The 26,119-nt window shown below is 43.6% G+C and overlaps 1 protein-coding gene across 6 annotated transcripts in view; it reads left to right on the top strand.

Moving 5' to 3' along the window:
- slc38a9 (solute carrier family 38 member 9) overlaps positions 1-26,119 on the top strand; it is an 83,049-nt gene that overhangs the window by 95 nt on the left and 56,835 nt on the right. The window contains exons 1-2 of one of the 6 annotated variants that reach the window (XM_080186024.1): positions 153-173; positions 18,180-18,352. In XM_080186024.1, the coding sequence (XP_080042150.1) occupies positions 18,255-18,352 (98 nt within the window). In that variant the 5' untranslated portion in view covers positions 153-173; positions 18,180-18,254. The other 5 variants (XM_080185999.1, XM_080185989.1, XM_080186016.1 and 2 more) reach the window with 5 other exon arrangements.

Below are 26,119 nucleotides of genomic sequence, written 5' to 3'. Positions count from 1 at the left end.
GTGAGGCTGACACCGGGGCTGGGACATTTTTTTTAAAAGCCCCGCTGTGTTGCTAACTGCCCAGGTGGTAAAGCCTGCTGGGAAGTGTAGTTCCACTGGAGTTGGCCGGGGCGTTGAAGTACGCCGGTGCAGACTGGCAGATCGGGGGGTAGCAGTAGCGGTGGCTGGAGCAGGTGAGGCTGGGCACGTGCAGCGCTGCTTCCAGCTCAGCCCCTCAGAGAAAGGAGCAGACTGCAAGCTGCAGTCAATACAAGAGGCAGGTGTGGGACACAGCAGCTTAGCCTCCCGTTTCTGGCTTCAGTGCTGCGGAAACTTTTGCTTTCCCAAGTGCAGATTTTCATTTGGCTACATGACGAGCAAATTCTCCGTTCTAGTGCGTCTGGATGTTTGTGTCACTGCGTTAGCCAGGGGCAAAATCAGACCGATATCCACCCGAATCATGTTCCAGTCACCACTTCACCAGTGCGATGGGGTGAGGGCCCAATTCAATTTGTTTTTGATCCGTTTTCCTTTCTCCCTACCCCCATTCCCGGTGACCTTTGAAGCCCACTACCATTGGAGATAAGTGTTACTCCTCACTTTGGAGCGAAGCTGACCAGACCTTTAATTTAAAGCTTATTGAAATTGTTAAGATTTTTGCCGACACAGCAGATATGAAAGTATTATTCCTCACTTCCTCTCCAAGCCTAAGTCAAGAGATACTTTCAAATACCTGTTTAGAAGTTGGCTGCTTATATCGTCGTGAAATTGGTTCGGTTTCGTCTGTGCATCTGTTCTTTAGGGTATATTTACATCTTTTCTCGGATTTCTTGAATTTGTAATCAATTTGGTTTCTGATCCAGGATATATACAAAGGTATGATTGGTTTAAGCATGATTTTTAGATTGGTCTACGTTTTTCTGAAATTTTAACGAAGAATACGGAACTTCTAGTATAACTAAATATAACTTGTTGGCGGTGCTTTTTAGTCTGACATCCCAATGTGTCCATCTGATCCTGCTATGCACACGCTTGAATTGCGCTGTTTCTTCTTTGGTCCAAAAATGGCAGTATAAATGTAGTTTCTACACGAGTCATAAATCATAACTACAAGTTGAAGTATTGGAGAACTTATTTGTGAGAGGCTTTTTGACTTTTAAAATTGTACTTTTGCAATTGGATTGTTCTGGAAAAGATATATGATTGGACTATGTTTATTAAATTTCAAACCAGTGGTAGAAATGCAGAAAGTGGATGGCAGGCAATTTTGTTTTTTTTCTATAAGCACTGATTTGGATTAGTCCAGGTGCCATAGTAACTAGTTATGATTACTGAACAAATGAAGTTAGTTCCAACTTTTAATCCATGTCTCTAGCCACTGCTGACAATTGAAAGTAAATAGTTTAAAAACCTTGTGTGGAGGGTGGAGAAAATGAACAAGGAGTTCTGGATACCTGTTTAAAAGGTGTGTACGTATTCCTTATGGATAGAACTAAGTTCAAATTTCACTTTCATTATGTACATCTGCAAACCTCAATGAAAAAGAGAGGTTCTTGAGAAGGAAGTACTAACTGTGGTAAATGAAGGAACTTAAGGATGGTATCAAAATAAATGGTATACAATGCTACAAAGATTAGTGGTAGGCGTGAAGACTGGGAACATTTTAGAATCTAGCAAACGTTGACTTAAAATGAGGAAGAAATTAGCAAGAAATATAAAAAGTTGAAGTAAATGTTGATCCTTAAGAGAATGAGGCTAAGGAATCAATAGGAAAGCAACAAAATGGTGGATATTTTGAACAAGTATTTTTGTGTGCATGGGAAAAGACACAAGCAGCCCAAGAATAAAAAATTTAAAGAACAAAAGGGAGGGAGGAACCTAAAATTGTCAAAAGAAAGTACTGGAAAACTAATGGGGCTAAATGCTGACAGGTCTCCAGGAGCTGATGGCCTGTATTTCAATAAGATAAAGGAATATTAGAGGAAGTAGCTGTGGAGATCATAGATGCATTGGTTGTTATCTTCCAAAATTCCCTACATTCTGGAAGGGACCTAACAGATTAGAAAATACACACATTAGCACCTCGATTCAAGAATGAAGGGAGACAAAGTGTGAAACTCTTGGCCAGTTAGCCTAACATCTGTCAGTGGGGAAAATACTGGAATCCACTGTTAAGAACATTGCAGGACATTCAGAAAATGATAAAATAATCAGTCAACGTGGCTTTCATGAAAGGAGAACAGTGTTTCACAACTTCATTAGAATTCTGAGGATGTAGTAAGCATGGTGGATAAAAGACAATAAAGTGCATTTCGATTTCCAAGGTGCCACATCAAAAAGTTAGTGCACAAAATAAAAACTCATAGTATTGAGGATAACAAATTAATACAGATAATTGGCTGTCAGGTAACAGAGTCAGGATAAATGAACAACTTTTATGTTACATAAGAACTTAAGAAATAGGAGCAGGAGTAGGCCATCTAGCCCTTCGAGCCTGCCCCGCCATTCAATAAGATCATGGCTGATCTGTCGTGGCTCAGTTCCACATTCCCGCCCTCTCCCCATAACCCTTAATCCCCTCGCTTATCAAAAACCCATCAACCCGCGTCTTAAAAATATTTAGCGAGACAGCCTCGACCACTTCAACGGGCAGAGAATTCCAGAGATTCACCACCCTTTGAGTGAAGAAGTTCCTCCTCAACTCTGTTCTAAACCGCTCCCCCCTTTATCTTGAGGCTGTGCCCCCTAGTCCTACTGTCCTTTTTGACCGGGAAGAGTCTCTCCACCTCTATCCTATCCATCCCATTCATCATCTTATACGTCTCAATGAGATCTCCCCTCATTCTTCTAAACTCTAATGAGTACAAGCCTAGTTTATTCAGCCTCTCCTCATAGTTCAACCCCCTCAACTCCGGTATCAGCCTAGTAAACCTCTTCTGCACTCCCTCCAAGGCCAAAATATCCTTGCGTAAGTGCGGCGACCAAAACTGCACACAGTACTCCAGCTGCGGCCTCACCAATGCCCTATGCAGCTGCAGCAAGACCTCCCTACTTTTATATTCAATCCCCCTCGATATGAAGGCCAGCATCCCATTCGCCTTCCTGACCACCTGCTGCACCTGCAGGCTGGGTTTTTGCGACTCATGCACAAGGACCCCGAGGTCCATCTGCACCGTCGCCTGCTGCAGTTTTTCTCCACGTAAGTAATAGTCCTTCCTACCATTATTCCTACCAAAGTGGACCACCTCACACTTGCCAACATTAAATTCCATTTGCCAGTCCCTGGCCCATTCGCCCAGCCTATCTAGATCCTTCTGCAGACTCTTCACATCCTCCGCGCAATTTGCCGTTCCACCAATCTTGGTGTCATCAGCAAATTTCGACACCATACACTCGGTTCCCTCCTCCAGATCATCTAAATAAATGGTAAATAGCTGAGGCCCCAGCACCGACCCCTGGGGCACTCCACTAGTCACCAACCGCCAATCCGAATAGCACCCATTAACCCCCACTCTGCCTCCTATTTGACAACCAATCCTCTATCCACGCTAACACCCTACCCCCAACTCCATGCCCCCTTACCTTCTGCAATAACCTCTTGTGAGGTACCTTGTCAAACACCTTCTGAAAATCAAGAAAGACCACATCCACCGGCTCTCCTCTATCCACCGCCCTAGACACATCCTCATAGAACTCCAATAAATTTGTCAGACACGACTTCCCTTAACGAAACCGTGCTGCGTCTGCTCTATCAAGCAATTCCCCTCAAGATGCCTCGCTATTTCCTCCTTGATGACGGATTCTAACATTTTACCTACAACAGACGTTAAACTAACCGTTAGTAACTAGTAAGGTTAGTAACTAGTTAAGTGCTACAAAGGTCAGTGCTGGTGCCTCATGTTTTACAACCTATATTGATGACTTGGTTGAAGGGACCAAATGTATTGTAGTCAAATCTGCTAATGATACAAAGGCAGGTGGGAAAGTAAGTTCGGGTGGACACTGATGCTGGAAAGCAAATAGGTGAAATGAGTGGGCAAAAAAGTGGCAGCTGGAGTATAATGTAAATGTGACAATCTCCATTTACTTAAATTATCCACTTATCCAAGTACCTGAATGCTATGGGGCTTAGGAAACTTGAAATTGCTTGCTGCAATACTGCTGAAAAGAAGCTGTGAGGTGAAATTTATATCTTGTAAATGTAATTGGATTCTGCGCACGCGCTATTGTTGGGTACCTTGTTTTGGCTGGTGGTAGTATTTTCACGAAACTCTAGATGGGTGGCAAATTTGAGACACACAATCCACTTTGGTTTTGTTCTGGTATAAGTTGAGTTCTGAATTTAGGAAAAATTCACTGAAACATGAAGAAACTCATTGATACCTGAAATAGAACCTCATAATCTCATGAGGACAACAGTATGGAAGTCCCTCTATAAAACCACTGAGGAGGGCAACCTACACCTGCCCTAATCTCAAACTGAAGAATGATTCTAATAGTGAATCACTTAGACTTGCATTCAGGTCTTGTAGTCAACAAAACACTGTATCCCCAGCAGAACCACGTCTCAAGAGGGAGAGTTATCCAGAAGTCCCCAAAAGAACTTCTTGGGGAGGGTATATATAAAGAAGAGACAGGCTAGAGTGAATGTTGGACCCTTGAAGGACGAGAGGAGGGATTTAGTGGTGGGTGACGAGGAAATGGCTGAGGGTTTAATTAAGTCTTTTGTGTCGGTCTTCACGGAGGAGGACACAAATAGCTTGCCGAATATTAAAGATGGAAGGGTGGTAGGAGATGAGGTCCTTAATGCAATTAATGTCACTAGAGACGTAGTGCTTGATAAACTAACAGGACTGAAGGTAGACAAGTCCCTGGGACCGGATGGAATGCATCCCAACATTCTGAAAGAAATGGCAGAGGTGATAGCAGATGCCTTAGTAATTATTTATCAAAATTCGCTAGACTCCAGGGAAGTGCCGGAAGATTGGAAAACGGCTAATGTTACAGCGCTGTTTAAAAAAGATAGCAGACAAAAGGCAGGAAATTATAGGCTGGTTAGTTTAACGTCCATAGTTGGGAAAATGCTAGAATCCGTCAAAGAAGAAATAGCAAGGCATCTAGAAAAGAACGGTTTGATCAAGCAGATGCTGCACGGATTCGTGAAGGGGAAGTCGTGTTTAACAAATTTATTGGATTTCTGAGGATGTGACTAGTGTGGTAGACAGAGGGGAACCGGTGGATGTGGTGTTTTTAGATTTCCAGAAGGCATTTGATAAAGTGCCTCACAAAAGGTTAGGGTGCAAGGAGTTGGGGGTAAGGTGTTAGCATGGATAGAGGATTGGCTGTCTAATAGGAAGCAGAGAGTTGGAATCAATGGGTGCTATTCTGGTTGGCAGTTGGTGACTAGTGGAGTGCCGCAGGGATCGGTGCTGGGGCCTCAACTGTTGACCATTTACATAGATGATCTGGAGGAGCGGGCTGAGTGTAGGGTAACAAAATTTGCTGATGACACAAAGATGAGTGGAAAAGCAAATTGTGTGGAAGACATGGAAAGTCTGCAGAGAGATCTGGATAGGCTGAGTGAGTGGGTGAGGACCTGGCAGATGGACTATAATGTTAGCAAATGTGAGGTTATCCACTTTGGTAGAAATAATAGTAGGAGGGATTATTATTTAAAGGGTGAAATGTTGCAGTATGCTACGGTGCAGAGGGACCTGGGGGTCCTTGTGCATGAATCGCAAAAACCCAGTCTGCAGGTGATCAAGAAGGCGAATGGAATGTTGGCTTTCAAAGCGAGGGGGATAGAATATAAAAGCGAGGAGGTCTTGCTGCAACTGTACAAGGCGCTGGTGAGGGCGCAACTGGAGTAATGTGTGCAGTTGTGGTCCCTGCATTTGCGCAAGGATATTTTGGCCTTGGAGGGAGTGCAGAGGAGGTTCACTAGGCTGATACCGGAGATGAGGGGGTTGGACGATGAAGGGAGACTAAATAGACTGGGTCTGTACTCGTTGGAGTTTAAAAGGATGAGGGGGGATCTTTATAGAGACATATAAGATAATGAAGGGGATAGATAGGGTAGAGGTAGAAAGATTCTTCCCACTTAGAAAGGATAGCAGGACTAGAGGGCACAGCCTCAAGATTGGGGGGAGCGGGGTGCAGTTTAGATCGGAGTTGAGGAGGAACTTCTTCACTGAAAGGGTGGTGAATCTCTGGAATTCTCTGCCTGTTGAAGTGGTGGAGGCTACCTCGCTAAATATATTTAAGTCACGGGTAGATAGACAGGTTTTTGATAGACAAGGGAATTAAGGGTTATGGGGAGAAAGCAGGAAAGTGGAACTGATCCACTTCAGATCAGCCATGATCTTATTGAATGGCGGGGCAGGCTCGAAGGGCTATTGGCCTACTCCTGCTCCTATTTCTTATGTTCTTATGTCAGTTAGGCCCCACCATCAGAGATTCCATCCACTTCCCTTCATCAAAGAAACTCCAACAATAGGTTGATATGCCCACTGTATGCTCCATGAGTCAAGTAACCAGTGTCACTCAGTGCAGCCAAATAAATATAGAAGACCAACTCAAGGTGAGGATTAGCCAAGCACAACAGTACATCGTCTTCCGTGCCCGTTGGGCACCGCAGGGGCTGCATTATCAAACCTAATAATCAGATTTTAATTTGTTTTCAAGTTTCCTTTGTACTTTGATTTTGTTCAGGCTGTTCCTGCTCCTTTTGGGGAGCTTCCCCTTTTACTTTGTCCTGATTTAACTTGAGTTTGTTTATTTGGTTTGACCTTAAGAGGCCAGAGACACCAGTGACAGAAAGGAAAATAATCCAAATCTTTTCCAGGATACATGATCTATCTGCGTGTTCCTCAAATGGAAACCATTGAACAGGGATATTCAGTGCTTGCTAAAGTCCAGGTATGAGGTGTTCAAGTCAGGTGACTGTCCTACAAAAGAGCCAGATACGATCTAAGGAGATCCATCAAAGATGCTAAAAGACAGTACCGTACCAAATTAAGTCCCAAGCTAGCCACGTGGACTCCCGCTGACTATGGCAAGGTCTGCAAGACAGGCTACAAGATGAAGACATGTAAAATCGCCGACTCCAATGCACCCCTCCCTGATGCATTCTACGCTCGATGGGAGCATGCCCTTCACCCTGGATGAACCTGTATCTGGGGTCACCATTGCAGATGTCAGAGCAGCTTTCTTGAAGGTCAACCCATGAAAAGTGACTAGCCCAGATGGGGTACTCAAACAACCACGTGGATCAACTGACAGGGATATTCAGACATCTTCAACCTCTCTTTACAGCAATCTGAGGTCCCTATCTACTTAAAGAAGACAACCATCATCCCAGTATCTAAGAAACCAAGCAGTATGTCTCAATGACTATCGTCCGGTGGCTTGACATCCATCATTATGAAGTACTTCGAAAGGCTAGTCATGGCATGAATCAATTCCAGCCTCCCTGGACTACCTGGGTCCACTACAGTTTGCCTACTGCCACAACAGGTCCACAGCAGATGCCATCTCCCTAGCCATGCACTCAATCATGGAACACCTACGTAACAAGGACACCTATGTCAGATTCCTTTTTACTGACTACAGTTCAGCAATCAACACTATTATTCCCACAGAACTCACCTCCAAATTCTGTGGCCTGGGCCTTGGCTCCTCTCTGTGCGACTGGATCTTGAACTTCCTAACCCACAGACCACAATCAGTAAGGATAGGTGGTAACACCTCTTCCTAGATCATCCTCAACACTGGTGTCCCACAAGGCTGTGTTCTCAGCCCCCTACTATTCTCCTTTATACACCTATGACTGTGTGGCCAAATTCCCCTCCAATTCGATTTTCAAGTTTGCTGACAACAACACTGTGTGGTGGATCGGATCTCAAACGATGACAAGACACAGTACAGGAATGAGATCAAGAATCTGGTGAACTGGTGCGACGACAATAATCTCCCTCAATGTCAACAAAATGAAGGAGCGTGTCATTGACTTCAGGAAGTTAGTGGAGAGCATGCCCCTGTCTACATCAAAGTGGAAAGCATCGAGAGCTTCAAATTTTTAGGTGTCCAGGTCACCAACAACCCGTCCTAGTCCTTCCCCATGCCGGCAATATAGTTACAAGAGCCCACCAGCACCTACTTTCTCAGAAGACTAAGGAAATTTGGCATGTCAGCCACAACTGACATGGTTGTGTCAGTTGGAACAATGCAACTTTTCAGATGCATCATCGAAAGCATCCTTTCTGGTTGTGTCACAATTTGGTATGATCCTGCTCTGCCAAAAATAACAAGAAGCTACAAAGGACTGAGTGGCCAGTCTATCGCACGGGCCAGCCTCTCATCCGTTGACTCTGACTCTGTCTACACTTCCCGCTGTCTCAGAGCAGCTGGTGTGGTTGGGGACCCCATGCACCTTGGACATGCTCTCTTCCTCCTTCTGTCAGGAAGAGGATGGGGACGTCTGGGTTCGCATGCCGACCGGCTCAGGAATGGCTTCTTCCTGTTGCCGTCGGACTTTTGAGTGGACCTACCTTGCACTAGGTTGATCTTTATACCCTAGCTATGAGTGTAACACTACATTCTGCACACTGTTGTTTCCTTCACTATGAACAGTATGCTTTGTTTAGCGTGCAAGAAACAATACTTTGCACTGTATGCTAATACATGTGACAATAAATCAAATCATAGCTAGGGTGTGGAGAAAGATCGATTTGGTATGAGGTGGGTCCATTCAAGTATCGGGTGGCGGGGAGGAGGCTGTTCTTGAGTCGGTTGGTGTGTGACCTCAGACTTTTGTGTATTTTTCCTGGTGGAAGAAACTGGAGGGGTGTGCCTGGGGTGCGTGGGGCCCTTCATTATGCTGGTTGTTTTGTCAGGGCAGTGGTAGGTGTGGACAGAGTTGGTGGATGGGAGGCTGGTTTGTGTGGTGGACTTGGCTACATTCGTGATCCTTTGTGGTTTCCTGTGGTCTTGGGCAGAATGATAGATGATTAAACTTTTGAAAAGTGGCAAGCAATAAATTAAAATAGTTCTTTACTTGGAATGGTTCTCAGGTTAACTGACATCCAATCTGTAAAATATTTTTATCCCGCTAATATATTGTATACAGATTAGATTCCATCCCTGATCTGTGCACTTGCCTTTTTAAACCTTGAGTTGGCTTACGATGTCTCCAGGATATTTTTGCCACTCTGCGTGCTTGATGCAGAAGACAATTACAACCCTGAAGATGCTGGACTCTGTAACGCACTTCCAATCCCTCCATGGCCCCCCCTCTATTTGGATTCTCCTGTTGCAGCCTACAGACTTTGAGGTATCTATACTCTAATTTTGATCTGTTCGCATCCTCAATTTTAATTGCTGCACCATCAGTGTCTATGCCGCCTTCAGTTGCCTACACCTCAAGCTCTCAAATGCCTTCCCAATACTTCTCCGCCTTCATACCTTGTTTTCCTCCCTTAAAACCTACCTCTTTGACAAAGCTTTTGGTTATGCGACCCTGTATCAAATTATGCTTATTGCGCTTATGTGAAGTTTCTTTAGACACTTCATTACTTCATTATGTTAAAGGTGTATATAAATATGCTGCTGTTTTGCGGGCCTCGTTTTGGAATCTGTTTCTGTTGCATGTTTCTAAAGCAGAGTTTTTGCTGTCAATTTTGAGGCATATTAGATGGACAGCAGCATCTCACGTTGATTTCTCAATGGCTCAGTTTTATAAGGATCCTACATAGAATTATCAGCACAGACATAACAGTCCAACAGATTTATGCTTCTTATGAATCCCTTCGCACCTTTCTTCACCTTGCCCTACCCCATCACCAGTCCATTGTCCCTTATATATAGCTTCCCCTTTCTTTTGTGTTGCATCTCCATACCACTCGCCTTAATCAGCAAAAGTTCTAAAATCCTGTTAGTCTATTGAAGGCCTTTTAAAAACGCATGCATTTTGCAACCGCTCCATTATCCCTTTTCTGTTCCTTCTCGTGCTTCAAAGAATTCAATAAGACTGATCAAGCATAACCTTGCTGTTTGAAATGTTAATTTTATGATATTCTTGGTTTCTAGATACTTTTCTATTTCGTTTGTTTCATAGCTTTCTTCCTACTAGTATTAAGTTAATTGCTCTATGCTTTTCTAGTATTGTTCCTTTTTTTTAAAAAGATACTGGAATAATTTTAGCAGTCTCTGTCCTTTTTGCATGTTCCCGTTTCCATTTAGTTTTATGTAGACATGAATGCCTCTGCTATCTCATAGAAACTAGAAACAGAAGGCCATTGGCCCCAGCCAATACAATGTGTCTATTGAATTTTCTTATCCAATCTACACCCATGAGTGGTGAAGAAAATCAGGTTGCAAAGATTTTGCAAGACCTACCTGTCTTTTAAAATGACTCCCCAAGCGTTGCTTACCTCACTCAAATAAGGCCAAATGGCCTCATGGTTATGGACATGCTAAATTGAATCAAGCCATCCTTGGATGATGCCTTTCCACAGTTTCTGTACTATAGAATCTTATGCTGTTTCTTCTGAAATTAGAAGAACACATTCAAGTTTGATGTCAATAAAGTTACAGGTCTAAGGATGTATCTTCTGGGTTAGGCAATCTGCTAAAAAAATATTCAATGTGACCATCATGTTATCTGGCTTGTACCTCATCTCACAATCACAGTCTTGAATTTTTACCAAGAAATGTCGCAGTCTTCACAGTGCACCGGTCAATGGTTTTTGCCAAATCATCTCCAGGGCAGTCTCTACTTCAAATCTTTTGCCAAATAGATAGGCATGAAAATAGAACATAGAACACTACAGCACAAACAGGCCCTTTAGCCCACAAGTTGTGCCGATCACATCCCTACCTACCAGGCCTATCTATAATCCTCAATCCCATTAATTCCCATGTACTCGTCCAGAAGTCTCTTAAAAGACCCCAACGAGTTCGCCTCCATCATCACTGACGGCAGCTGATTCCATTCACTCACCACCCTCAGTGAAAAACTTACCCCTGACATCTCCTCTGTACCTACTCCCCAGCACCTTAAACCTCTGTCCTCTCGTAGCGACCATTTCAGCCCTGGGAAATAGCCTCTGAGAATCCACCCTGTCAGGTAGCCTCTCATCCTTCGTCTCTCCAGGGAGAAAAGTCCGAGCTCCCTGAACCTATCCTCATGATGCATGTCACCTAATCCAGGCAACACCCTTGTAAATCTCCTCTGCACCCTTTCAATAGCTTCCACATCCTCCTTGTAGTGAGGCAACCAGAACTGCGCACAGTACTCCAAGTGGGATAATGAGGAGGGTCTTATAAAGTTGCAGCATTATCTCCCGACTCCTAAACTCAGTCCCTCGATTAATGAAGGCTAGTACACCATATGCCGCCTTGACCACATCCTCCACCTGCAAGGCTGATTTAAGAGTCCTATGGAAAATGAATGATTCCAAATACTGAAGTTTTTTTCCACTTGATGTTGGAGCAGTTGGATTGTGTTAACTTTTTCCTAACTTTGCTTGGTATGCAGGGATGTAACCTGGTGAGGGATTTTTATCTGCTTCAAGTTTACCTTTTCTCAGATGTTGCCTTTTTTTCTGTGCAAAACCCCAACATGTAGATTTTGCTTGCTTGTCTCATGTGCTTTTCAGATGTTGGTTGACTTTTATGTATGCTACCTGAATATTTCCAGCACTTTGTTTTCAATTCTTTGACCAGGTGAAAAGCAACTTTTTCTACGTACCTTTTTATTAAGCCCCAGTTTTCAGCTATTAGTGGGTGTCCATGTACATGGACGCATATTTCAGAAGCGGGTATATATCAAACAAAAATACTTTTCTTTTTAGAGCAATTGTACTTGGATTCCCAGATGTATTCTTATTCACGAACAGCCCTGTGCTTTCTACGTTTGGATCTCCATTGAGAAATGCCTTGATTTTAAAATTCTCATCCTTGTTTACAAACCTCTCCTTGGCCTTGGCCCTCCTTATGTTTGTAATCTCCAGTCCACTGCAGCCTGCACTCCTCCAACTCTGGCCTTCTGTGCACCCCCAATTTTAATTGTTCCAACACTGATAGCGTGCCTTCAGCTGCTGGGCACCTGAACTCTGGAATTTCCTCCCAAAACCTCTCATCTTGACCTCTCTCTTTTCCTCATTTTGTGATGCTCTTCAAACCTTGCTTTCTGACCAAGCTTTGGGTCATCTGACCAAATGTTTCTATGGCTCAGTATCAGTTTTTATTTGATAAAGCTTATGTTTTATATTAATGGCACTACATCATAACAAGAACTAGGAGCAGGAGTCGGCTATCTGGCCCCTCGAGCCTGCTGCGCCATTCAATAAGATCATGGCTGATCTTTTTGTGCACTTGTCTCCAATTGCCTGCCTGCTCACCCTTACTTTCTTTACTGTTCAAAAATTTATCTATCTTATCAGTACATATTGCTGGGGCCTCAGCTTTTTACCATATATATAGATGATCTGGAGGAGGGAACCGAGTGTAGGGTGTCGAAATTTGCGGATGACACCAAGATTGGGGGAACGGCAAATTGTGCGGAGGGTGTGGAGAGTCTGCAGAAGGATCTAGATAGGCTGGGCGAATGGGCCAGGAAATGGCAAATGGAATTTAATGTTGGCAAGTGTGAGGTGGTCCACTTTAGAAGGAAGAATGGTAGGAAGGACTATTACTTACGTGGCGAAAAACTGCAGCAGGCGACGGTGCAGAGGGACCTCGGGGTCCTTGTGCATGAGTCGCAAAAACCCAGCTTGCAGGTGCAGCAGGTGGTCAGGAAGGCGAATGGGATGCTGGCCTTCATAGCGAAGGGGATTGAATATAAAAGTAGGGAGGTCTTGCTGCAGCTGTATAGGGCATTGGTGAGGCCGCAGCTGGAGTACTGTGTGCAGTTTTGGGCGCTGCACCTGCGCAAGGATATTTTGGCCTTGGAGGGAGTGCAGAGGAGGTTTACTAGGCTGATACCGGAGTTGAGGGGGTTGAGCTATGAGGAGAGGCTGAATAAACTAGGCTTGTACTCGTTAGAGTTTAGAAGAATGAGGGGAGATCTCATTGAGACGTATAAGATGATGAATGGGATGGATAGGATAGAGGTGGAGAGACTCTTCCCGGTCAGAAAGGACAGTAGGACTAGGGGGCACAGCCTCAAGATAAAGGGGGGGGGCGTTTTAGAACGGAGTCGAGGAGGAACTTCTTCACTCAAAGGGTGGTGAATCTCTGGAATTCTCTACCCGTTGAAGTGGTGGAGGCTGCCTCGCTAAATATTTTCAAGAAGCGGGTTGATGGGTTTTTGATAAGAGAGGGGATTAAGGGTTATGGGGAGAGGGCGGGAAAGTGGAACTGAGCCACGACAGATCAGCCATGATCTTATTGAATGGCGGGGCAGGCTCGAAGGGCCAGATGGCCTACTCCTGCTCCTATTTCTTATGTTCTTATGTTCTTATATTGTTGTATAGCTCAAATTGTGCTGGTATTTTTTTAAATGACCAACTGGTGTAATTAAACTGATCTTTGTGATTGCTGAAGCACTACTAAAATTTTGCAAGACTCTTTTATATGAAAATTTCCAAAGTTGCATCAGAACTTTATAGTTCATAATGCATAACAGCTTAAAAGTAGCCTAGCAGTGTATAAAACTGCAACAACCAAAACAATTGACATGTCACCACAAATGACAGACTGGAAAAGATCAACTGATCCAACTAGCCTGTCCACATTGTTGAAATACCTTATGCATTACAATATGTGTAATCTCTGAGGAGAGAAAAATGCATAAGACGAATTGGAGAGGAGAGTAGGCAGTGATTAAAACTAGTCCAAAAGGGCACCTCAGTCTTGATTTACATTACAAGATATCTATATCTGAAGTACCCATCATACCAGCCAGAATTGCACCCTCTGTTTTCCTACTCCCCTATGTGTTCTGTGAATGGTATGCTTTGTCTATATAGCATGCAAGAAACAATACTTTCCACTGTATAGCAATACATGTGATAAAAAGTCAAATCAAATTTGGGTCCAGCTCTCATCTGATGATCAAATCACCCGTCAGCCTCCTTTGTTCCTAGGAGAACAGCAATGGGAGATTTGATTTATTACTGTACGAGATTATGACAGGTTTGGATAAAGTAGACAAAGAAAAGCCGTTCGCCTCAGCTGGTGATACAAGGCTGATGGGACAAACCTCGGGTGTCCTGTCTTACTGGCAGGACAGATCCAGCAGGGGTGGTGGCACGGTGGTATACAGCCTGGGAGGCGTTGACCTGGGAGTCTTCATCATTGACTCTGGATCCCATAACATCTCATGACATCAGGTAAAACACCAGCAAGGAAACCTTGATTATCATATATGCCTCCCCTCAGTTGATAAATCAGTATGTTCCTACATGTTGAACGCTACTTGGAGGAAGCACTGAGGGTGATGAGGGTACAGAATGTACTCTGGGTGAGGGACTTCAATGTCCATTGCCAAGAGGTAGCTTGGTAGCACCACCACAAACTGAGCCCTAAAGGGCATGCCTGCTGCTGAATTGGGTTTGTGGCAGTTGCTGAAGGAATGAACAAGATTGAAAAATACACTTTACCTCATCCTCACCGACTTGTTCATCAATCTGTCCATGACAGAATTGGGAGGAGTGAGTACTGCACAGTGCTTGGGGGGAAGAAGTGGCAATAACACACTTGCACCACACAAGCACAAGGCAATGACCATCTCTAGCAATAAAATCTAACCATCATCCCTGACATTGTGGCATTTCCATCACTGAAATTCCACCATCAACATCCCTGGGGTTTACCATTGACCAGAAATTAAAGTGGACTAGCCATACAAATTTTGGCTATAAGAACAGGTTAGAGGTTAGGTGATTAACATACCTCCTGACTCCCTAAAGCATGTACGAAACACAAGTTCAGGAGTGCAATGGAATACTCCCCCCTCGCTTGGATGGTTGCAGCTCCAACCACACTTGCAACTTTCCTGAATGACAACCCTTCCACGAACATTCACTTCCTCCACCATCAGCAAATAGTGGCAGCTGGTTTTACCATTTACAAGATGCAGTACAAGAACTCACCAAGGCTCCTCGGAAAGCACCTTCCAAGCCCAGTAATTCTTCATATTGATTTAGTTGGTTTGAAATTCCACATTTTCACCGAAACTTTTCTACTTTTGCAGATTGCCCATTATTCCACATTGAGTTATCCATGTTGCTGAAACATTCATACATGCTTTTGGTTCTTCTGGACAGGCATTTTCCATGAGCATCTTCACCATTTCCTCTCAAGCTCTGATGTATCAAAAATCTGCTTGTGTCCCATTCCCATTGTCTTATTTGCACATTTCCAAAATCCTTTCTGGCCTTTGGTGTCCCTATACATCAACGCATTAAAATTAAGATTCTTGACTTTGTCTCTAAATCCACATGGTGAATTCAAATAGTTTTGCTGCACTGTGTCTCAGTTCATCCAGCCCTCTAACCTTGTGAATGTTTGATGCTGTTAATCCTGGCCTTCCACTTGCTTGTAATAGTGTTGTTATCTGGGGTTCTCCTTGATCTCTTCATCAACATTATACTCTTGAAAATCAGCTTTCCAACCCATCTCCTTGCCCCTACCTTTGACTTGGCATTAATTTCTGTGTCCACCTGCAAACTGTCTTTGTTTTCTGTGTTAAAGATGCTGTAATAGTTAATTAAAGATTTGATGGAAAGGCCACTAAATCCTGCAAGCCCGTTCAATTTTATTGATCCCAATTTTGTTTTGTGATCCAACGGCCATGACCCGTTTCTAGAAATTTGTACAAATAGCTTTTTCACCCATTTATGAATTTGCTTCAAAAATATTAAAGTTACAGTCATGTAGTGGTTACAGCATAAGTGGTCACTCAGCCCATCCAATCCACGTTGTTCATAAGAACTGGAATCAAAAGCAATCATGTGCTATTGTAGCCCCAGTCAGCTACCTGGCCCCAAGGTCTGGAATTTGCTTTCTCAATCACTACAGCCTTCTGCCTTGCTTTCCAACTTTGTCAACCAAGCTTATGTCATCTGCCTGTATGTCTTGTTATTTGGCTGAGTGCCATGTTTTGTTTTATACTTTCTTGAAGTGCTTTGGACCTTTTTTTATGTTAAAGGCACCTATATAAGTACAAGTTACCCAGGTTGAATTTTGAACCCAGATCCTTGAGGGAAATCAAAGGCTGCATGCTCCATTCATTCGCAGATGACCTCGTTATCTTGATGACTTTTGATCCAGTAATGATCACATTAGGTTCACATGCTACACCGGTTATTGTACCTTGATACTGTTGATTTTTGCAGCAAGTTGAAGAGGTTAGGAGAGTTACACTATCGAGCTTTTAGATGTGTGCAGAATTCAGTTCCAGGTTTGCATGCATAGATCATTTGGATTCTAATGATATTTGATTAACTGAATTAACTTAATTGCTCTTTTTAGATTGGCTACCTGAGTTGGTATAGTGCTGGATGCAAAATTAGTTACTGCTGTCAATTGAGATGTTTTTGCAGTTGTAACTAATTGTAACCTGAATTAGTTATTGCCTTGTTGTGATGCTCGTGCAGTGTGTCTTGGTCAATCTCTATGAAAAAAGCTCTGAAAAAGGAGCTTAACTACTGTTGCTTTTTATTGCATAGAAGTTGTAATGAGCATGTTAATGCTGTAACCGCTTTTCCTTGCTAGATTATCCTGTTTAATTTGCTGTTTTCGAAGTGTGACTTGCTGTCTTTCACTGTTAAATGTTTGTGTGAAATGGCCAGTAGTTATCATTTTGAACCATCGTAGAATCCCTACAATGCAAAAGAGGCCATTTGGCCCATTGTGCCTACACCGACTTTAACTGAGTGCCTACACCGGGTCCCATCCTTCACCCTATCCCTATAACATATATAGCATGGCCAATCCACGTAACTTGCACAACTTTGGAGGGTAGAACCAATTTTTCTCAAGGTAATTCTGAGTATGGAATTTAATCATTAAAAATGTAATTTTTAAAAAATCATGTCAGCAGGAGGTGGGCCCATGAAAAGTTTTCAGAGGATTGTCTAAGGTTGCACAGATGTGCTGGTGTGCGATAATAGAGGCTTGAACATTAAGACGTAAATTTTAAGAGGTTGTGTGGGGCAGGAGCAAATGTAACTTCAGCGCAATGGTGATAGGTGAATGGAACGCGGTGTGAGTCAGTGTAATGTGAGAGGGAAGGAAATTGATCAGAACATTTGTAGAAGTTTTAGCTTCATAATATAGAAACTGTGAAGGTACCTCACCTTTTTTAGTAAAGTAGTTCTGGAAGGAGGGTACCAGTTAACTCAGTTGGCTAGATGGTTAGCATGTGAAACAGATTAACGCCAGCGAGATTTGATCCCCATTCTACTCAAGTTAGACTCGATCGCAAAGTGGTACTTTGCCATTGCTTTGAGGTGTGTGCTGTCGGCTGTTCAAGTTTCAGCATATCAGGGTGCATGGATCACTGCTGCCTGGTAAACGGCAGCCTTCAGCTCAGACTTGAGATGCCAGTCCTCATTCCCTCTCTGTTAGTTGGTCAAAGGCTGAGTGGCATATTGGTGATGAAGATGAATTTTGCCTTTAGTGAGAGAAAGTTCCTTAGATACAGAAACGGACCTGTTTCCAGGATCTCTGTTGATAATTGAGGGACAAATGCTTTACTATGGGAGGTGGTTGGAATAGAACCCTGGTTCTGTGTTTAGTGAAAAGCTCATTTTTTCACTTGCTTCAGCAAAGGAGCCAACAATGACCTGAACCTCATTTTTTTTTGAGTGAACATTCTCTCATAAGCATCATCTGAGCACTGAAGCAGATGTTGGAGTGCTTTTGAATTTGGATTGAAACTAACATGGGTTGAAAAGTTTTCCACCTATAGATTATCTTGTTGCTTGTGGGTGATTTGCTGGAGGTGAGGTGCAATATTTCAGAGAGGAAAATGGATAAGTGTTGGTGCAATGATGACAATCTGTTCAAATGGATTATCAATCAAGGTAACAATGAGTTCACACAAAATGCATTTGTTGCCATGTTGGTGATTTAACATACGGTGGGAGCTTTACATCTTTTCATTCCTAACTTGTTTTTGATGTACTTGCTAGCTTTAACAGTTTCTTTTGAATATCTTTATTTATGAACTATCTTTGTATATATCTGCCTAGATGATACAGGCTGCAGAGAACAGCTACCAATGAAAACATAGCAATTGAGCACCAGAGAGCCAAATAGACTGAAATATGGCAGATGATACGCAACCGTTAATGACTCCTGTGGTTGAAGATGAACCGACGTATCTCGAACATGCAAGGGACAAGCCAGAATCAAATTTAAGAAAGTAAGATTTAAGGAATAATCATCAAGAGTAGTCTAAAATATTAAATATTCTACTTATCAAAACAAAGCAGACCTGCATTTTTTTTGGAAATGAACTATAGATGGCAACTTGGGTGTGTTTTGATTTCTTCAGATGTGTAACTAAATATTGTCAGTAATTTTTTATGCATCTCTTTGGAGGAAGGTAACATTGGGAAATCTGTATAATACATATAGTTGCAAAAATTATGAGAATGCAGATTCTGGTAACAGATTTTAGTTTGCATTTCTTTATCACTGCTTGTTGCAACATACTTCCACAGGTGCAAGTAATGTCTGGTACCTCAGAAAATGGGCGGTGATGTGAACAGTGACAGTATTGTTAGCTATTCACTAATAGAAGACCACTGTTATTCTCCTCTTGACCGATCATCCCACTCAGTAGCAGGATAATGATCATGAATATGAACTTACCAACATTTTCCTGCTTAATATTTACTCCTAATCACTCGCTCTGAAGCCTGTACAAACTGTGATCAAGCAAGTAACTTAATTGTTTTTTTTTTGAAGTATAGTGACCAGTCATAATCTTCATATTTCCAGTATGCAATTGGTCCATTATTTTGAATCAAATAGTTGCCAAAACCTAAATATAAATCTGTTAATTCCACAAAGACCAAAGAACCACAGTTTAATGTCACACTATGCAATGCACTTAGTCCTTACATCTTCAGAAAACAGTGTTAAGGTATGTGTTTGGTAGTCTTCTGTCTTGTACAACAATGCTTTGAGCTGTGTTGGTCAACTGTTAGGTGTTACCTGCTGTGGCTCAAGCAGCTGCACTCTGGCATGGAAGTCTCTGTTGCATGTGGGGGAGGATGATTGGCTGCGCAAGTACATGATTCACTGTCTTCTATAAACATGCAGATTAGGTGTAGGAGTCAGCTATTTGGCCCCTCTAGCCTGCTCTGCCATTTGGTAAGATCCAGGCTGATCTGATGTGGACTCAACTGTATTTTTCTGCTGATCTTGCATTGTTTGACTCCTTGTCAATCAAGAATCTATCTAAAAATATTCAATGATCCTGCCTCCACTGCTCTCTAGGGAAAATAGTTCCATAAACTAATGACCCTTAAGAGAAAAATTATCTTCATCTTGGTCTTGCATGGGAGACCCCCTTATTTTAAGCAAGGTGCCCTTGTTTTAATATCTGCCGTAAGGGGAATCATCCTCTCAGCATTCATCCCGTCAAGTGCCCTCAGGGTTTTTGTTTTGTTAAAGTCATCTTTCACTCTTCTAAACTCCAATTATACAGTCCCAACTTGTACGTCCTTTGCTTAGAAGGTAACCCTTTCATTCCTGGAATCAGTTTAGTGAACCTTAACTGTTTCTATTTTTAAAATAAGCACACCAAAACTGTACACAGTACTCCAAATGTGCTCTCACCAGTATAGCTGTAGCAAAACTTCTTGACTTGTATCTTCTATTTCCCTTAACAACAAACAATCCATTTACTATCCTTGCTGTACTGCATGTGAGCAGTTCATGATTCATCTATTAGGGCACACAGATCCCCTCTGTCTTGCAGAATTATGCAATATCTCTCTGTTTAATATGCTGCTTTTTCTATTCTCCTGTCAAAGTGGAGAAGTTCACATTTTCCCACATAGTGCTCCAGCTGCCAAATTTTTGCCCATTCATTTAATATATCTATATGTCTTTACAGATTCATGTACTCTTCACTGCTTACTTTCCTGCATGTCGTTGGTCTCTCTATGCCCTTTTTTTCACAGTTGAGCTTCTTGTTTTTTGCTCGGCTCCTTCGAAGCCCTGACTGCTAAGCCTCTAGCAGTCACAGCCATCAGCAACTGTCTCCCAGTTGTCGTGTCCAGTCTTCCTATCCCATTTAGAAATGTCCTTGTAGTGGAGGCGTGAACAGTTTTTAGGTGTCCAGATCACCAACAACCTGTCTTGGTCCCCCCATGCCGACATTATCGTTCAGAAAACCCACCAATGCCTCTACTTTCCCAGAAGACGAAAGAAATTTGGCATGTCAGCTATGACTCTCCCTAACTTTTACAGTTAGCATTCTTTCTGGTTGTATCACAGCTTGGCATGGTTCCTGCTCTGCCCAAGACCGCAATGAACTACAAAAGTTTGTGAATGTAGCCCAATCTATCACGCAAACCAGCCTCCCATCCTTTTGACTCTGATACTGTGGCCAATTCATGAAGGTCTTTGGATACATGGTTGTCATCCACATGTGGCTGAGCCAGTACAGATGTCATTGACTTGGCAAAGTGTTTTCTGATGTAATGAATACGCTCCAGGGATAACCTTGCTCTGGCAAGTAATACTGAGGATACGCCTGAGAAAGTGAAGATGCAAACTATTTTGCCGTCTGGCTAGCATACATTCAGGAGAGGAGAGCGCTGAGGACGCATGCTTAGTTGACTCATGGTTTGTAGAGTGAGTTTTACAGCAGAGTCCCTTCGCCAAACATGTCTGTACTGGCCTCAGAGTTATTGTTGTTCCCCACACAACTTTCACATGCGCAAAGCTGCAGTATTATGTTTATTTCACTATCAAGTGATACGTCAGCTCCACAATCACCAGTGACTTATGTAAAGCTATCTTTCAACATCATGTTAACAATGCTAATAGTCCAGGCTGCTGCTATACTGCCATGTCACTTGTCTTCCTGGTGCTGATGGTCAAACTAAACTCGGGCGTGAGTTTCTTTATTTGCCGCTGAAGATATTCCTCAGTACGGAATGTTTGTGTGGTGTCATCAGTGTAGAGCAACTGATGAGGACCTGCCACACCTTTGTCTTGGATCTCCAATGAGCAAGACTAAACAGCTTTCTATCAGTTAGGGTAATGCAAGTAGACACGCTTTGTAGGCAACTTGAAAGCACATGACAGCAGCCAACAGAATATTCCAAGAGTGGTTGGTGATCAAATGCAACTTGTTTGACTACACTACTGATCTCAAAGGGCTCCAATGTTACCCAGTCAGAGTTGACCTTGCGCATCTTGTCATAGAAAGAGGAGATCATAGAAACTAGAAGCAGAAGTAGGCCATTCGAGTTTGTCTGCCATTCATTGTGATCATATTCAATATCCTGATCCCTTTAGCCCCAAGACATATGTCTAATTTCTTCATGAAATCCAGACATTTTGGCCTCACTACTTTCTGTGGTAGTGAATTTCACACATTCACCATTATCTGGTGAAGAAATCTTTCCTTGCCTCCCTTCTAAATGGGTTTACTCCTTTATCGTCAAACTATGACCCGCAGTTCTGGACTCCACCACCATTTGGGAATATGTTTCTAATATGAGACCTGCCATCCCAGGAATCAGCCTGGTTAACCTTCACCACACTCTCCGTGTTGCGAGGACATCCTTCCTCAAATAAGGAGACCAAAACTGCACACGGTACTCCAGGTGTGGCCTTACCAGTGCCCTATACAAATGCAGTAAAACATCCCTATTCATATACTCAAATCCTGTCACTATGAAGGCCAATGTACCATTTGCCACCTTTACCGCCTGCTGTACTTGCATGCTTATTTCCAGCGACTGACACACGAGGACACCAAGGTCTTGCTGAATATCTGCCCCTCTCATAGATCACATCAAGCAGTTTCAACAAGCAGCCAATTCTCTGCAGCAGCTTAAATAGAATACTTTTATCCATGTGATGAAATCAGTGAAAAGAATTTGGACTTCATTTGTTCACCTTTGTCAATTTGTACTACTTTGTTCTAAAACACTGGGATTCAGAGTGGATGTGTCCAGCCAGGATCTGTATTCCAATGAAGTCCATGTGGGCAGATACTTTTCCCTTGATGCTCAATAGAGTAATATTTCCATAAACTCTGCGTCAGACCATGAACTCCACCCATCCACCCACCCCAGGGCCAACTGGTGTTGCTTTCATAGAGCTCTGGCCCTTGTTCTACTGTTAGCCTATTCACGTTCACAACTACGCCATTAAACTTCTTTGCCTTGTGTCCATGACATCTTTGTCTAATCTCCCCTGAACTCTTTTCCTGTCCCTGATCTTCTAGAGTGCTTTGCTTCTGCACCCTTCTCTCCAGCTATATAATCCATCACATTTCAAATTCTGGAGAAAAGTCATATGGACTTGAAATGCTAACTGTTTCTGTCTCCACAGATGCTGCCAGACCTGCTGACTCCTTCTAGCATTTTTGATTTTTAGTTCAGATTCCCAGAATCCAGAATTTTGCTTTTAATTCAATGCTTCCATAACTGTCACCATTGCTGTGGTTGCTTTTGTTCTTGCACAGGGTCACAATCTTTGCATCACTTAACCTGTGGCACTGCCTCCTTCCTCCAGCAGAGATGGAGAAGTTTGCTGTGACACTATCAGTTGCCCAAGTTTGAGTTCAGACGGTATAGCACAGGCACCTGGAGCTTTGTTCAGGGCAAATGAATCAATAACTTTGTTAAGCTCCTCCACTGATGTACATTATCCTAGTCAAGGCTGTGCGAGTCAGACAGTCATGTCTGGTGATAATCTGATCCAGCTGATGCCAATGCCCTGATCTTGAATGTCTCCAATACACATGGTGACATGATTTGTTCTGAAAGAAAGTGTTCATTACAGAAATCTCACGGTAGCAGTAAACCTCGGACATGCCTCTATCTTTCCTAAGCTGTAATGTCTGAGGCAGGAGCCCATATCTCATCATATATGCCCACTCCTGCATTGAAATCCCCTACTAGGTAAATATGTTCTAATCTGGGAATTTGGGGATTCTACTGCTCGCAGCATCAAGCTCTTTACAAAATTGATTTTTCACCTGTGTAATGGAATACAGCACTGGAGTGTAGATCTCAAGAGTTTAACACTTCCTTGGGATTGGCAGAGACGCAGTCTGTATACAGGTATTTGATATTGCCTGCGAGTGTGAATAACTTGAACCTTTTTTCTCAGTAAAATAATCTAGTCCCTTTAATATTTGGCAGTCAAAATACGCAGCTTGTTGGGCAGTCTTCAGAACAGGTCACATGATCCCCTTCATTTTACCTTCAATTGAAGACATAGCCCAAAAGCAGCAGAATCTTACAAAGCCATTAGAATAATAACAATGGATATTCCACTATATTCAGTTCCATTCTCATTCATCTGAGCAGTCTGAGCTTGACTGGCATTCCAATTTGATGCTTGGGTGAAAGAAGCAAGCCGTTGTTCCATCTCCCACAGCGGTATTGTTGGTTGACTCCCACCATGGCAGATTGTGGATTTTAAAAAAGCTGAGTTAAAAGTCTGACTGTGAAACCATTGTCAATGCTGTAAAAACCCATCTAGGATAGGCAACAACAACAACACCTCCATGATCACCTTCAACATCGGTGCCCCACAAGGCTGTGTTCTCAATCCTCTCCTATACTGTTTATACACCGATGACTGTGGCCAAGTTCCTCTCAATTCAATTTTCAAGTTTGCTGATGACACCATCATAGTGGGTTGGATCTCAAACAATGACGAGACAAGTGAAGGAGCAGAGAGAGAGAGATAAGATTTTACCTGTTTAAATAAGTTTAAAGCACTTTGTTCTTTGTAGAACTGTTTAAAGCATTTATTGTATTTACTGCTTTAAGAATTGAGGGAGTGGTTAGAAGGGAGTTGTGGCCCAGCAAGCTTTAAATCTGCACCAGGTTTAAAAGGAGGCCTGGTGTAGACAGCGGGCAGCGGAGTGAGAGGGAAGTAGTGTGAGCAATTAGGGCTTAATATCAAAGGGCTTGAGAGAAAAAGGGCCAGGTGAGTTCGTGTGGAAATTTTCAATATTACAACAGTGAATAATGGAGGGGCATGTGATGTGTGGTTTCTGTATGATGTGGGAACTGGTGGACCCCAGGGTCCTCCCCAGTGACCATGTCTGCAGTAAGTGCAGGTTGCTGGAGGAGCTCCAGCTCAAGGTAGATGAGCTGGCCTCTGAGCTACAGACACTGAGGCTCATCAGGGGGAGAAAGGGTGACATTGTCAATGGGGTGGAAGAGGCATCCACCCCCCCCCTAGACTGGCAAACTCTAAGGATCAGGAACAAGAGGGGGTTGCTGAGAGGAGGAAAGAGGGTGGGGAGAGGAGGCCTCAGCCTCTCAAGCTGCATAACAGGTTTGAGGTTCTTGCTTCCAGTCTGGACGAGAACGAGGGAGGTGAGGTCGGTGAGCAAATTGCACACTGTACAGTGATGCAGCAGGATATAGGCAAAGAGAAGGTGAAAAGGAACGTAGTAGTAATTGGGGATAGTGGGGTTAAGGGTATTGACACTGTCCTTTGTCACAATGACAAAGTGCACAGAAGGGTGTGTTGTCTGCCTGGTGCTCAGGTCTGGGATGTCACATCTGGGCTGCAGAGGAACCTGGAGTGGGAGGGTGAGAATCCAGTCGTTGTGGTTCATGTCGGTGCCGACGACATAGGCAAAATGTGAACTGAGGATCTGGGGAGGGAGTATGAAAAGCTGGGAATGGAATTAAAAAGTAGAACCGACAAGGTGGTCATCTCTGGGCTACTGCCTGAACCGAGTGCAGACGGGAGTAGGGTTGATAGGATTAAGGAAGTGAATGGGTGGCTCAGGGATTGGTGTGGGAGGAATGGGTTTGAATTTATGGGGCATTGGCACCAGTATTGGGGTAGGTGGGACCTGTTCGGGCGGGATGGGGTTGGTCTGAACCATGCTGGGACCTGAGTGCTGGCGAATCGTGTAAAGAGGACTGTAGACAGGGCTTTAAACTAATTGGGGGGGGGAGGGTGCGAGGGTAGGTGACATTACGGGGTCTAAAGTTAAGGAGCGGGTACAGGTAAGGGTAGAGGCCGAGGATGTCCCAATAATAGAGGGAGTAGGGGGCGTGAGTATGGTTGGTGGCGTTCCGGCAAATAGGGTCCAGGTGAAGGCTGGGATGAAGGCACTTTATCTGAATGCGCAAAGCATTAGGAATAAAGTGGATGAGTTGGTGGCGCAGATCAACACAAATGGATATGATCTGGTGGCCATTACAGAGATGTGGCTGCAAGGTGACAGGGACTGGGAGCTGAATGTCCAGGGCTATCAAGTGTTTAGGAAGGATAGGCAGGAGGGAAAGTGTGGGGGGGGGGGGGGGGGGGGGGGTGGCGTAGCTCTGCTGATTAAGGATAGCATCAGGGTGGTAGCAAGGGATGATATCGGAGCCAAGGAGCAGAACGTGGAATCGTTGTGGGTAGAGATTAGGAACAGCAAAGGGAGGAAGACGCTGGTGGGTGTCGTCTGTAGGCCCCCGAATAATGATCTGGAGGTGGGGCGGGCTGTTAACACGCAAATAAGTGCGGCGTGCAGGAATGGGACGGCCGTAGTTATGGGGGATTTCAATCTGCATATTGATTGGTCGACCCATGTTGGATGCGGTGGGCTCGAGGAGGAGTTCTTGGAATGCTGCCGGGATAGTTTCTTGGAACAGTGTGTGTTGGAGCCGACGAGGGAGCGAGCTGTCTTGGATCTGGTGTTATGTAATGAGGTGGGTAGAATTAGAGACCTTGCGGTGAAGGATCCTCTTGGGGAGAGTGATCATTGTATGGTGGAGTTTCTGGTGCAGATGGAGGAGGAGAAAGTGGGTTCCCGGACATGCGTCCTTTGTTTGAACAGAGGGGAGTATGGTAGGATGAGAGAAGAATTGGCGAATGTGGACTGGGGGAGCGCGTTGGAAGGTAGGTCTGCTGAGGAGCAGTGGAGGATCTTTAAGGAGATCTTTCTTGGTGCTCAGCAGAAATTTATTCCGATGGT

This window comes from Carcharhinus amblyrhynchos, chromosome 1, assembly GCF_965287045.1.
Source record: "Carcharhinus amblyrhynchos chromosome 1, sCarAmb.v2.hapA, whole genome shotgun sequence".
Lineage (NCBI taxonomy): Eukaryota > Metazoa > Chordata > Chondrichthyes > Carcharhiniformes > Carcharhinidae > Carcharhinus > Carcharhinus amblyrhynchos.
This window is presented reverse-complemented; position numbering and strand designations above follow the sequence as displayed.